This window comes from Bos javanicus, chromosome 1 (assembly GCF_032452875.1).
Source record: "Bos javanicus breed banteng chromosome 1, ARS-OSU_banteng_1.0, whole genome shotgun sequence".
Classification (NCBI taxonomy): domain Eukaryota; kingdom Metazoa; phylum Chordata; class Mammalia; order Artiodactyla; family Bovidae; genus Bos; species Bos javanicus.
In genome coordinates, this window is record NC_083868.1 from 23130191 (window position 1) to 23144114 (window position 13924).

The 13924-nt window shown below is 36.9% G+C and overlaps 1 protein-coding gene across 1 annotated transcript; it reads left to right on the top strand.

Annotated features, from left to right (window-relative positions):
- Positions 1–320: 320 nt before the first annotated feature.
- Positions 321–13473, top strand: HSPA13 (heat shock protein family A (Hsp70) member 13). Its single transcript, XM_061428906.1, has 5 exons — positions 321–422; positions 2952–3292; positions 6044–6257; positions 9010–9177; positions 10116–13473. Exons 1-5 carry the CDS (start codon positions 398–400, stop codon positions 10781–10783), a joined length of 1416 nt encoding a protein of 471 aa, XP_061284890.1. The 5' UTR covers positions 321–397; the 3' UTR covers positions 10784–13473.
- The last annotated feature ends 451 nt before the right edge of the window (positions 13474–13924 follow it).

Below are 13924 nucleotides of genomic sequence, written 5' to 3' on the forward strand. Positions count from 1 at the left end.
GCCCAAACCAAACAGTCCTCACTCTCCCGTAGGCGAACGGGGAGTGAGAGGAACTACACCTCCCAGAATGCAGAGCGGCGAGGCGGTGCTAAAGAGATGGCCTTTTACCTCACGTTTGCTTAGAAACTCCAGTCCCTCTTCTTAGTACTCCGCCATCCCAGCGTAATTGGCTCTGTAGCCCGTGCGTGGGAGGGCGGCTCAGGCGTCACTGGCAGCGGTTGAATGGGGGCCCTAATCCCCGCCTCCTCACGGGAAATGAAGTCCTTTCTAATAGTTTCTCTGACCGAGTCAGAGCAATAGGACTACATTTCCCAGAAGAGCGCGGGTCTGCCAGGGGGCTTGGGGGCGGTGCCTCACGTATGTTACAGTCATCGCAAGCCTCTTCGGCGGGACTGTGATGGCCGGAGAGATGACGATCTTAGGTTAGTAACTAGGAGGGTTCTTTACGCTGTCGCGGGCACCGGAGCGGTTGAGGGAAGCAGGGATGGGTCGGGGTCGTTGTTGCAACTGCTCGATCCCGCTGGCGTGGCGGGAAAGGCGTCAGAAAGGTGCCCTTGAGGCGGTTTAGGGCTGTTCCTGACGCCGGGTTGGGGGTCGCCTCTAGGAATGCCCCGGCCGCTGTAGGCCCGGGTAGGGCCGGCGGCGACCCTCTGCATACATTTCAAGGATGTTGGAGCTCAGAAAGTGTTCTTATCCAAGGAATGTCGATTTTTGAATCGTTGGTTGAATCGGGGTCTTTGAGAGGCCTCTAGAATATGCATTCCCGAGACTCCTTTGTGGAGGAAGGGGGAGGAGCACTAGCAGCATCCCGACGTGTAGGCTCGTGGGATGCTGGATTTTGAGAGACCCAGGGCTCTTTAATGTGTAGGCCAGTGTTTCCACCAATCCGGGTAGGAATTACCCTCTCCAGACGAGAATGTGATAAAATGTTTCTGAAAATGAGTCTGTAAGAGCCAGTGGAAGGTGGGAATGGGAGTTGATTTCATTTCATTACGTGTTGATGAGGATTTTTGTTATTTCTTATTGAGTAATTAATTGTTACGAAGCTAAGAATTAGTAAAAGAGACTCCTTTAGATTGGCATTTTGAGTTGTATGTAACCTGAGTGGACACAGGTGTATAACACAGCCTCCTGAAACCAAGTAACAGATTAACTATAAATTCGAAGTGGCTTCTTTCTCCTTCACTTAAGTTTACAGGCAGTGTAACATTTGTACATATTTGTTTTTTTCATAATTAACATTTATTGGCAAGCTTCTGTTAGCTAGGAACCATTTGTGCAGGGGATGTTAGCATCAACTTACACACTTCTTTCTCCTAAATATCACCGCTGCAAGATGTCCTTCATTCATATTTAATACAGAAAAGGTTAAGTGTGTTCTGTTATGAAGTGACAGTTTAATATCTAAGCAACTTCCAAAACTGTTTCATTCCAGTTTATCCATTTCATCCTTTTGAAAAGAAAAAGGAGAGGGGAGATAAAAGAGTTTCAGCATTACAATATCAGGGTTTTTGGTGTGGAAATGTTAATAATAGAATTTTGTTTTAATATTGATAACTAAAGCTAATTATAAAACTATAAAATCTAAATAGCAAACTTTGGACAATTTTGAAAGAGATGGGAATACTGGACCACCTGACCTGCCTCTTAAGAAACCTGTATGCAGGTCAGGAAGCAACAGTTAGAACTGGACATGGAACAACAGACTGGTTCCAAATAGGAAAAGGAGTATGTCAAGGCTGTATATTGTCACCTGCTTATTTAACTTATATGCAGAGTACATCATGAGAAATGCTGGGCTGGAGGAAGCACTAGCTGGAATCAAGATTGCCAGGAGAAATATCAATAACCTCAGATGTGCAGATAACACCACCCTTACGGCAGCAAGTGAAGAAGAACTAAACAGCCTCTTGATGAAAGTGAAAGAGGAGAGTAAAAAGTTGGCTTAAAGCTCAACATTCAGAAAACTAAGATCGTGGCCTCTAGTCCCATCACTTCATGGGAAATAGATGGGGAAACAGTGGAAACAGTGGCAGACTTTATTTTGGGGGGCTCCAAAATCACTGCAAATGGTGAATGCAGCCATGAAATTAAAAGACGATTACTCCTTGGAAGGGAAGTTATGCCCAACCTAGATAGCATATTAAAAAGCAGAGACATTACTTTGTCAACAAAGGTCTGTCTACTCAAGGCTATGGTTTTTCCAGTAGTCATGTAGGGATGTGAGAGTTGGACTATAAAGAAAGCTGAGTGCCGAAGAATTGATGGTTTTGAACTGTGGTGTTGGAGAAAGAGAGTCCCTTGGACTGCAAGGAGATTCAACCAATCCATCTAAAGGAGATTGGTCCTGGGTGTTCTGGAAGGACTGATGTTGAAAGTGAAACTCTAATACTTTGGCCACCTGATGTGAAGAGCTGACTCATTTGAAAAGACCCTGATGCTGGGAAAGATTGAGGGCAGGAGGAGAAGGGGATGACAGAGGATGAGATGGTTGGATGGCATCACTGACTCAATGGACATGGATTTCCGTAGACTCTGGCAGTTGATGATGGACAGGGAGGCCTGGCGTGCTGAGGTTCATGGGGTCACAAAGAGTCAGACACGACTGAGCCACTGAACTGAACTGGGTTACATTCTGACTTTTGCTCCAGATAAATGACTTTTCCTGTCAATATTAGTACAAGTATTACTGAAATGTTTCTTTTTCAGCCCTTTACTCATCCTTAAGTACACTAACATACAGGTTTTTTTTTTCTTTTTTGTTACTTCATTTTAATGGTATTATAGTCAGTTTGAATTGTGAAAAACATGATGTTTGAGAAATGTTATGAGTAAAAAAGAAAAAAATTTTGAGACTTTATAGTCTAGTATTGAAGAGTGATTTTAGTGTTGTAATTTATCAAATTATACTAGTTTAATAAGACATAACTTTTAATTTGCCTGTATTTCAGGATCAGCTGTTTTGACTCTCCTGTTGGCTGGCTATTTGGCACAACAGTATTTACCATTGCCTACTCCTAAAGTGATTGGAATTGACCTTGGCACTACGTATTGTTCAGTTGGGGTGTTTTTTCCTGGCACAGGAAAAGTAAAGGTCATTCCAGATGAAAATGGTCATATCAGCATACCCAGCATGGTATCCTTCACTGACGACGATGTTTATGTGGGGTATGAAAGCTTAGAGCTTGCAGATTCGAATCCTCAGAACACAATATATGATGCTAAAAGATTCATAGGCAAAGTTTTTACCCCGGAAGAACTGGAGGCTGAAATTGGGAGATACCCATTTAAGGTAAGTTAAGGTGAAATGTATTTTTAGTTCAGCACACTGTTTCAATTAGTTCTTTGGCTTCAAGTTACAAAAATTTATGTTTCAATGGACTCAGTTTGTATGGAAGTTATATTATCTCATTCAACAAGCAGTCCTACAGCAGCTCCTGGGTTGGTTAATTCGCTGGTCCCACAACACTGTTGAGGACTTAGGACACTACCATCTTCTCACTCTGCCATCTTCAAAATGCATTGTTCTTTTATTGTTCTTCTCACTCTGCCATCCTCAAACTGCATTGCCTTTTTTATAGAATGCATTGTAGCAGGTGGCTAATGAAGTCCCATATACCTATAGATAGGTGGATGGATAAATAGATACTCTCTTTGTTTGTGTGTGTATACGTATTTGTATATAGAAAAAGAGATCATACTAGGCATGCTGTGTTTTGACTTCTTTGAAACTCATCAATATATCATATATATAGTTTTACATCATTATCTTTCATGGTTGTGTGGAACAAGTGTTCTACCGTTTAATTGTCCAGTCTCTGTATGTTTTATTTTTTCCCTAGTTTTCCACTATCATTGGAACTTCAGTGAATATCATTGTTTGTACATGTGTATTTTTACACTTGTTTGATAATTTCGTAAATTTTATAGGCCAAATGGTTGTATGTTTTTAAGGTTTCTGATTTGTATTGCTGACTTTGGGCACTGAAAAGTTTACATGCTCTTATCTGTTTTTCAGACTGCCTATGTCTTCAGTAGTTATTATTTTTCAGTCTTTGCTAGTAGATAAGTAAAAAATAGTAGTAATTTGCATTCCTGTGATTTATAGTGAAGTCAGACTTTTAAAAAAATCAGTTTATTGCTTTTTTCTTCAGTGATCCATTTCTCACCCTTTGTCCTATTTTCTTTTGGGATGTTTATCTTTTTTGAATGACTATAAAAATACATTTGTGACATTTAAGTATCCCCTTTTTTTTTTTAACAAACTGATGTATAATTTTGTTTTTTAACTGTCTAGAGTATTAGATTTTTATGTGGTAAAATCATTTCAATAATTCCTTAAAAACGTTTTTAGAGTCTTATGCTACTTACAACAGCCTTTCCTATCCTATCCACTTGTATTTTTTTTCTAATGCTTTTATATAAGTATTTGTAGGTTTGGGTTTTGCTGGGCTTTTTCTCTTAAATATTTAGATATTTATGTAGGGTTTTTCTCTTTTTTTTTTTGGTAAATTATGAAATAGGATTCTAATAGTTTTGAAATTAGATGATTGTATCAGTGTTGCTTATTGAATAACCCATACATAAAAGCTCTGAAATTTTTATTCATCTTTCAGAGGAGAAAAAAATTTCTCCAGGTATGTATTTGGTTTATTTCTTTGTTTTTCTTTTAATTTTTTGTTTTCAGTTCAGTTCAGTCGCTCAGTCCGACTCTTTGCGACCCCATGAATCGCAGCACGCCAGGCCTCCCTGTCCATCACCAACTCCCGGAGTTCACTCAAACCCATGTCCATTGAGTCGGTGATGCCATCCAGCCATGTCATCCTTTGTCGTCCCCTTCTCCTCCTGCCCTCAATCTTTCCCAGCATCAGGGTCTTTTGTTAAGACCCTTTATTAATTTGTAATTTTTTTTTTGTAATGATAAAATTGTATAAAGCTATACATTTTCCTCTTAAATTGCAGCTTTGGGTACATTACTTATTGATCCTAGAGTTATTTTAAGATTTTGTGTGTGTGTGTGTGTGTGTGTGTGTGTGTGTTTTAAGTTTCTCAGTGATCCAATTTTTTTGTTGTTTCTCTTTTATGATTACTCTGAACATACTGGAATTAATCTAATTTTTTTAAATGTACAAATATACATCTACATTAGCAAGGATAGTATACTAATATACGTTTTCATGGAAATAAGAATGTGAGTGATATTTGATTCTTAGCAAAAATAGTGAAGTATTAAAATTATTCTTGTTAATACGTACCAGCACATTCTTTCAATTATCTATTATGTTTGGAAATAAATTAGTTTTTTGAAAAAGAAGATCTTGAGTCACATACATGATTTAGCAACTGTTATTCCTTCTATTGAGCTTTCCTAGTAGCTCAAACAGTAAAGCATCTACCTGCAATGCAGGAGATCCAGGTTCCAATACCTGGGTCAGGAAGATGCCCTGGAGAAGGAAATGGCAACCCACTCCAGTATCCTGAAAAGTTCCATGGACAGAGGAGCTTAGCAGTCTGCAGTCCCTGGGGCTGCAGACAGTCGGACACGACTGAGTGACTAAATTCGCTCTATCTCATCATTCATTTTTTTCTTACATTTGACATACGTATTGAGTTCTAGTTATATGCTGCTGCTAAGTTGCTTCAGTCGTATCCGACTCTGTGCCACCCTATAGATGGCAGTGCACCAGGCTCCTCCGTCCCTGGGATTCTCCAGGCAAGAATACTGAAGTGGGCTGCCATTTCCTTCTCCAATGCATACTTAATGATAAGTTTTATTTTTCTGCTATTATTAAAAACTAGAGTAGATTTATTTTATAATTTTAAAGTATATCTTTTAATAGCCTCTAATCTTTGTACATGCACTTGCTAGATAACAAATGAAATTTTATGACCTTTTCAGGGTAAGTTTTGATTGAATACATTCAGTGTGTGTGTATATATATATATATTTATGTGTATTAGTATATGTGTATGTATTATATGTATGTAGATATAAATACACACTCATATATAGTGTTTTCATCTTTGCAAATCTTATTCACAGGTTTTAAACAAAAATGGAATGGTTGAATTTTCTGTGACAAGTAATGAAACCATCACCGTTTCCCCAGAATATGTTGGCTCTAGACTGTTGTTAAAATTAAAAGAAATGGCAGAGGAGTATCTTGGAATGCCAGTTGCCAATGCTGTTATTTCCGTACCAGCAGAATTTGATCTAAAGCAGAGAAATTCAACAATTCAAGCTGCTAACCTTGCAGGTAATATCACTTGCCTGAGTTGCATTTTTCTCAAAATTTTCTTAGGCTGAAAATCTGTAATGAAGTGTATTATTTTGCCATCCACTTGATTAGGCGCCTAGACAAACTATATGGTAGATAAACAATTAAGAAGGCCCCATGGTACAATGTAAAATATGTACATTCTGACAACAACCCTGCAGGTATATGACCAAGGCTGAGAAAGAACATGGACACATAACAGTGAGGAGTTTGTTCTCCTGAACTTGTTTTAATGTGAAGATGAATATAATACAATGTTTTTTAAAAATCTGAGGTGGGAGAAAATTTATTTTATACCATTCAGCAAATACTGATTACCTAGGTAAACAGAACTGGTAAACCCTTTTTCTCATGGAGCTTATATTCTACTGGAGCAAACAGAAAATCAGTATCGAAGATATAGTGTTCTTACCTTTAGCATTCTGTCATTTTTGAGGTTGTACCCAAGTCTGCATTTTGGACTCTTGTTGATTACAAGGGTTACTCCATTTCTTCTATGGAATTCTTGCCCACAGTAGTAGATACAATAATCATCTGAATTAAGTTCACCCATTCCTGTCCATTTTAGTTCTCTGATGGCTAAGATGCTGATATTTATTCTTACCATCTCCTACTTGACCACATCCAATTTACCTTGATTCATGGACCTAATATTCCAGGTTTGACGTCAGAGGATGAGATGGCTGGATGACATCACTGATACAATGGATATGAACTTGGGCAAACTTCAGCAGATGATGAGGGACAGGGAGGCCTGGCATGCTGCAGTCCATGGGGTCGCAAAGTGTCGGACATGACTGGGCAACTGAACAACACCCCTTAGCATTATTGACATGTTAGCCTGAATAATTCTTTGTTGGGGAACTATCCTATGTATCGTAGGACATTTTGCAGCATCCCGTAATCTGTACTCACTAGAAGCTAGCCAATAGTACCCTCTCTACCAAGTAGTGATAATTTTATGTCTCTGGACATTGCTAGATGTCTTTAGAGGAAGAAAATGATCTCTGGTTGAGAGCCTTGATACAGTATGTATCAGAAAGTAACATACTGTGGGAGAGGAAGATGGGATAGAGTTTTAAGAGGAAGGGGATATATACATACATATGGCTGATTCACTTCGTTGTTCAGCAGAAATTAACACAACATTGTCAAGCAATTCTATGCCAAAAAAAAAAAAAAAGTAATATTCTCTGGCTTTGACCAACCTAGATAGCATATTAAAAAGCAGAGACATTACTTGGCTGACAAAGGTCCGTCTAGTCAAAGCTATAGTTTTTCCAGTAGTCATGTATGGATGTGAGAGCTGGACCATAAAGAAAGTTGAGCACCGAAGAATTGATGCTTTTGAACTGTGGTGTTGGAGAAGACTCTTGGGAGTCCCTTGGACTGCAAGGAGATCCAGCCAGTCCATCCTAAAGGAGCTCAGTCCTGAATATTGATTGGAAGGACTGATGCTAAAGCTGAAGCTCCAATACTTTGGTCACCTGATGGGAAGAACTGACTGATTGGAAAAGATCCTGATGCTGGGAAAGATTGAAGGTGGGAGGAGAAGTGGATGACAGGACGAGATGGTTGGATGTCATCACCAACTCGATGAACATGAGTTTGAGCAAGCTCTGGGAGTTGGTAATGGACAGGGAAGCCTGGTGTGCTGCAGTCCATGGGTTGGAAAAGAGTCGGACACGAATAAGCGACTGAACTGAACATGTTATAGAAAAAAAGACAGGATAAAGGAATGGGCTTGCTAGGTGATCAGAGAGTAGGGGGACTTGCAGGTTTTGAAGAGAGTGATCAGATAGACCTCAGTGAGAAAGTGATATTTAAGCAGAGTTGAAGGAAGCCAGGTAGTGAGCCAAGCAGGTGCATGGAGGAAATATGTTGCAGGGGAGAGAGTGGCCAGTGTAGCGGCCATAAGATGAGAATTTAGAGAACAGAGGGTTGGCCAGTGTGACCAAAGGCGAGTGAGTGATGAAGTCAGAAAGCTAAGGGGAATAGTATTATGGTCTTTGAATAAATTCTTCAGAGTTTGACTAGTTTTTATGGCTCTTGATACAGAAAGTCATACTACTTTCAAGGCCACTCATTATATGTGGCAGTTAGTTTAAAGCAGAATTTTGTTCAAGGAAATTTTGATCTTTTGTCTGCACATCTACTGTTTAGCATTACCTTGAAATCAGATTTTGCTGTATATTTCAGAGTTGCTTTCAAGGATCTTGCATTTTAAGTTCTTTTTAAAAATATCATTGTAGCTATTAAAGCATATCTTCTAAGATTTTTCTTTTTATCATTTTTCTATCTATTTATCTGTTCTTTTACAAAAAAGTCATTTTTAAAAAATGAGCACCATAAGCTTATTTCTATAGCTATTTGTTATAGTATATGGTTAATGTTTCCTTTCCCAAGTAAAATATGAAATTTAGAAGAGGCTGAGGGATCTTTTAAAATTAAGTATTAAAAAGAATAGAGTGATGTATTTCACTGAATCTGAGCCTTTATTTCTTTATACTGTAGTCATCTTTTAGAAAAATTTTAATGATATCTATTCAAAAGAACCAATATTTGTCCTTCCCGTTTCATTGTTTTTATTTGGCTTGTGACTGTTCTTTCTTATTATTACTTAGTGGAGTTCATGTTGGAGAAGATACTAATATGTTGTAGGATTAAGTGAAAAAAAAATTCCTTAATCATGTCCTTTAATGATTGTTCTTCTCTTCAACCAATTTTACAGGACTGAAGATCTTAAGAGTAATAAATGAACCCACCGCAGCAGCTATGGCCTATGGTCTCCACAAAGCTGAAGTCTTTCACGTCTTGGTGATAGATTTGGGTGGAGGAACTCTCGATGTGTCATTGCTAAATAAACAAGGAGGAATGTTTTTAACTCGAGCCATGTCTGGTAAGAAAAATGTAGGGAGTGTTAACGAGATTCAGGCATGTTGACATATCTGATGTTTAAAGTGTTCATTTTTCAGTGTTTCAGTATTCTTCGCATTCATTTTGGTAATCTTCTGTACTTGTGATCTTAATGCCACCACCTATTTTATTTATAGCAAAAAGTTAAGTCTCAAAAAATGACTGGATATCCTGTAAGTCAGATATTGTAGCTCACTGAGCCAGTAGTTTTCACCTCCATTGTGAAGGGAACAGAAGGAAAGAAATCATTTAAAATGAAGGATGGTCAGTTTACTTCATTTAATAATCTATTTCACTAAATAGCTATGTTTAGGAAATCTAGTAATAGTATTTTGCATTCTAAGTTTTTTTACGGTTTTTGTTTTAGTTTAAGGAATTAAGCCTATGGAACTTAAGTTATAGGTAGTCTAACTGGACTCCATTTTGAAGCAAGTTCAGTGATGGGAATTTATATCACATTACTCTTTTCCTTATTAAATTATTTTTTCTACTTTTTAGCTCTTAATCATTTAAAATGAATTTTTTTTTTTTAAAGATAAATGCTTACTGGTACTTTTTATTGTAAGAAACACGTCTTTCTTTTGAGACTAATGCCACTTTTTGTTTCTAAATTGCTACTTAAAGCCCAGTCTGTGTTCTCAATTTCTTATTTTCCGAAAAAGTATTTGATATCACTGAGAGACTTCCTTTTACATCATTTGAACCCAGATGTGCACTGTATTTTAATAGTGTACTTTTGAATTAAACTGCTTTTAACCCAGTTATTTTTAATCAGTCTGTATATGAATAAAATCTTAATAATACATTAAATAAGTATTTATCATTCCCAGAATATCATTTATACATACATACTACACAGATACATGCATATGTAAACACATACATATAGTCATAATATAAACTTTTTTATTTTTAACTTAGGAAACAATAAACTTGGAGGACAAGACTTCAATCAAAGATTGCTTCAGTACTTATACAAACAGATCTATCAAACATATGGCTTCCTGCCCTCTAGGAAAGAGGAAATCCACCGATTAAGACAAGCTGTAGAAATGGTCAAGTTAAACCTGACACTTCATGAGACTGCCCAGATGTCAGTACTACTAACAGTGGAGGAAAATGACAGAAAGGGACCTCCGACTAGTGACAGTGAACTGCCAAAGGACAAATTTTCCCAAGCAAATGACCCCCATGTGGACAGCATGTTTGGAGCTAACCTATCTGAAAAGAAAAATGGAGAGGGTCAGGTTTTATTTGAAACAGAAATATCACGAAAGCTCTTTGACACCCTTAATGAAGATCTTTTCCAGAAAATACTTGTACCCATTCAGCAAGTGTTGAAAGAAGGCCACCTGGAAAAGACTGAGATTGATGAGGTGGTCTTGGTTGGGGGCTCAACTCGTATTCCTCGAATCCGCCAAGTCATCCAAGAGTTCTTTGGAAAGGACCCCAACACGTCTGTAGACCCTGACCTGGCCGTGGTGACAGGAGTGGCTATCCAGGCAGGGATTGATGGAGGCTCTTGGCCTCTCCAAGTCAGTGCTTTAGAAATTCCCAATAAGCATTTACAGAAGACCAATTTCAACTGAAGTACGAAAGGATGGCTGTTTGAGATCTTGTCTAATGATCTCTTCCTCTTTATCAGACCACCTCCATCAGCCAAATAAAGTCTCGAAAATGTCTCACACATTTACCTGAAAAATAACGTTTATATATATGAAATTTTGCATAACATTTTAAGATTGAATGTGACCAGATCGATCCTTCTTGATTTTGGAGAGATCCCATTCCAACAAGTACTTCTAAAATGATAGAATTGAGGTACAACTCTCTTACTGGATTATAGGTGACTGTATTTTCTGGATTCTGGAAGTAGACATCCATGTGCACTTAAAACTATATTCTGTAAACATTGCCTAGTGCCAATTATATGATTCCCAGTTCTTACTAAATTGTATTAGCAGGGGCTGGCAATTTATTTACTTGGTTATCAGATGTAATTCTTAATTTGAACTATACTTGAAGGACAGTGTTGATGTCATGTACTTACATTGACTAGGAGATAGCAGTGTTATTTATATAAGCTGCATATACAATGTTCAGTAACAGCCATATTATATGACAAAGTTAACCTTCACAAAGTCAGTGTCCTGTTATGTGTCCTATTCATGTAACCTGCATTCTCCAGAGTTTTAAAATATATTTATTGAATCAGTTTGTTTTCTTTCTAAAAAGCTACAAATTTATTCAAATATTTCATTACCAATTTATATTTTATTTCTTTAATCTGCTATCATTCTCTGCTTCGATTTCCATGATTCTGCATGGTTAGAAAACAAAAGAGAATTATTAATTACATTTTAAAAATGTGTTTGTGTCACAATATTTATTACTATAATTTTTTTGTTATTTAAGACCTTTGTAGATGTTGATAAGGGGCTTTCCTGGTGGCTCAGTGGTAGGGAATCTGCCTGTCAATGCAAGAGACACAGGTTCAAGCCCTGGGTTGGAAAGATACCCTGGAGAAGGAAATGGCAACCCTCTCCAGCATTCTTGCCTGGGAACTCCCATGGAGAGGAGCCTGGGGCTACGGTCAGTGGGATTGCAAAGAGTCAGACACACAACTTAGCTATCAAACAACAAGACATTGATAAACAGCAGTAATTAGGTACAGTATTTATTTATTTTATGTTTTTTTTTTCAGTGTTTATTGTCAGTAAGCCCTGGAGAATTTAGCTTGCGTTTGATTCAGTTTTACTGACGTTTTTCCCCATATTTAGTTGTGAATGAGGAAAATTGTACTTATTTGCAGAATCCTTGTTATTTGTTTCCTGCCGTCATTTAAAAATAATCAGACTTGGACTGTTTTAACCGTAAGGTTAGTTTGTGATAAGAACAAAAAATTCATGAATACTGGAAGTAATATGGAAATCTCATGGAAGGCAATGTTAAAAAATGTCCACAAATCAGCATTTATAGTAACATTGGTATAGTGCAGTAGTTTTAGTTTGTTTCCTTTTAGAAAAGCTGCAGGAACCAAGAAAGGAAACATAGTGGTTTTATTTGTTATGCCCCTATTATTTGAAGATTTTCTTTTTCCTTAATAGAGGCTACTTCCTCTCAATATTCAAAAGTTATACTCTGGTCAACATTTTTGCTAATGTAAAATATGTCTCTTTACCCATTGCTGAATTTGAAAGGATGTTGAATTTCCAATCACTGAAAAAAAGAAATAAGCAAACGCATTTCAGCAACATCAAAACATTTCTGCTTCTCATAGTAAAATCTAAGTGTTTTTGTAGATTATAAAGAAAATATTTCTTAGCAATGAAATTGCTGTTAAAACAATTTCAATCAGATACTTTTGTGAATAGAAAATGTCTGTAGTAGATAAGTAGAAAAATATAAAATGTCTGTTCACATGTTTTATTTTTAGAACTGAATGGAGAAATGCCAAAGAGGAAGCCTTCACTGCATTATAAATATATTCAAGTGTTCTTTTGAACTTTATAAAAATTTTTACTAGACTTAAAAATTGAAAAAGATCTTTGTGCAAAGGTCTTTTAAGAGAAAAGTGTTCAATTTATCAAAATCTCTATATATAGTACCAGCTTTAACTAAAGCATTTTAAGTTTTTTTTTTTTTTAAAGTTCGAATTTCTCTGATATATGAGATAGTTCAGGACAGTCTGTTAAGAGTTCTTAGAGGAAACGATTTGCAAGACAGAATGGCTAATCTCATACTCTAAAATTGGAATTTAAAAAATTTGATTGTGTCTGAAAAATAGAATGGCAGTGTTGGAATTTGGAGCCAATAGTTCAGCATATTCTCTAGAATAATACACTTTAAAAAAAATTGTGTCTGTCTTCAATCATATTTAGGAGGCTATGTATAAATAGTCTTGAAGTCAGTGTAGTTTATTTAAAAGGTAAAAATGCATTCTGAAAGGGATCATTTATATATAATAATCTGAAGACATTTTCCATAAAACTATATTTTGGTTGGTTGTACATCTTGCTAGTGTTTTTTGAAGTACATAACTTTTAAAATATTAGCTGTCTTCTATGATTAGAATATGTGAATGAATGTTTGGTGTCAGGAATGTTTCGGTACCACTGTTCTCACGGGAACCACTGATGTATCGGCAGATACTATTGTATATGACGTGTTCTGAAGATCATAGTTGCTGTGCGTAACATTGTGCCTCTTAACTTTGTGTGCACACAGGTGGTTTACATTTTAATGTAAATAAATGCCACTTTGCAGTTTGTTTTTTAAACTGTGTCCTTTATTTTCTATTTGAGACTATACCAGAGTACATTATTTGATGTAAATAAGAAAGGAAGTGGGAATAGAGCTGATCTGATGCTTATAGCACATGACCTCAGCAGGTATGGCCTAATTTCCTGCATCCTGAATGTCCCTGAAATTGCTTACTTTTCTACTTATTTCTTTATTTTTTAATTAATGTTTATTGGAGTATAGTTTCTTTACAGTGTTTTGTTTCTGCTGCAGAGCTAAGTGAATCAGTGATACGTGTACATATATCCCCTCTCTTTTGGATTAGCTTCCCATTTAGGTCACTGTAGAGCACTGACTAGACTTCCCTGTGCTATATAGTAGTTTGTCATTAGTTATCCATTTTATGTATAGTATCAGTAGTGTATATATGTCAGTCCCAATCTCCCGATTCTTCCCTCCTCCCCGCTTATCATACATTTGTTCTCTAG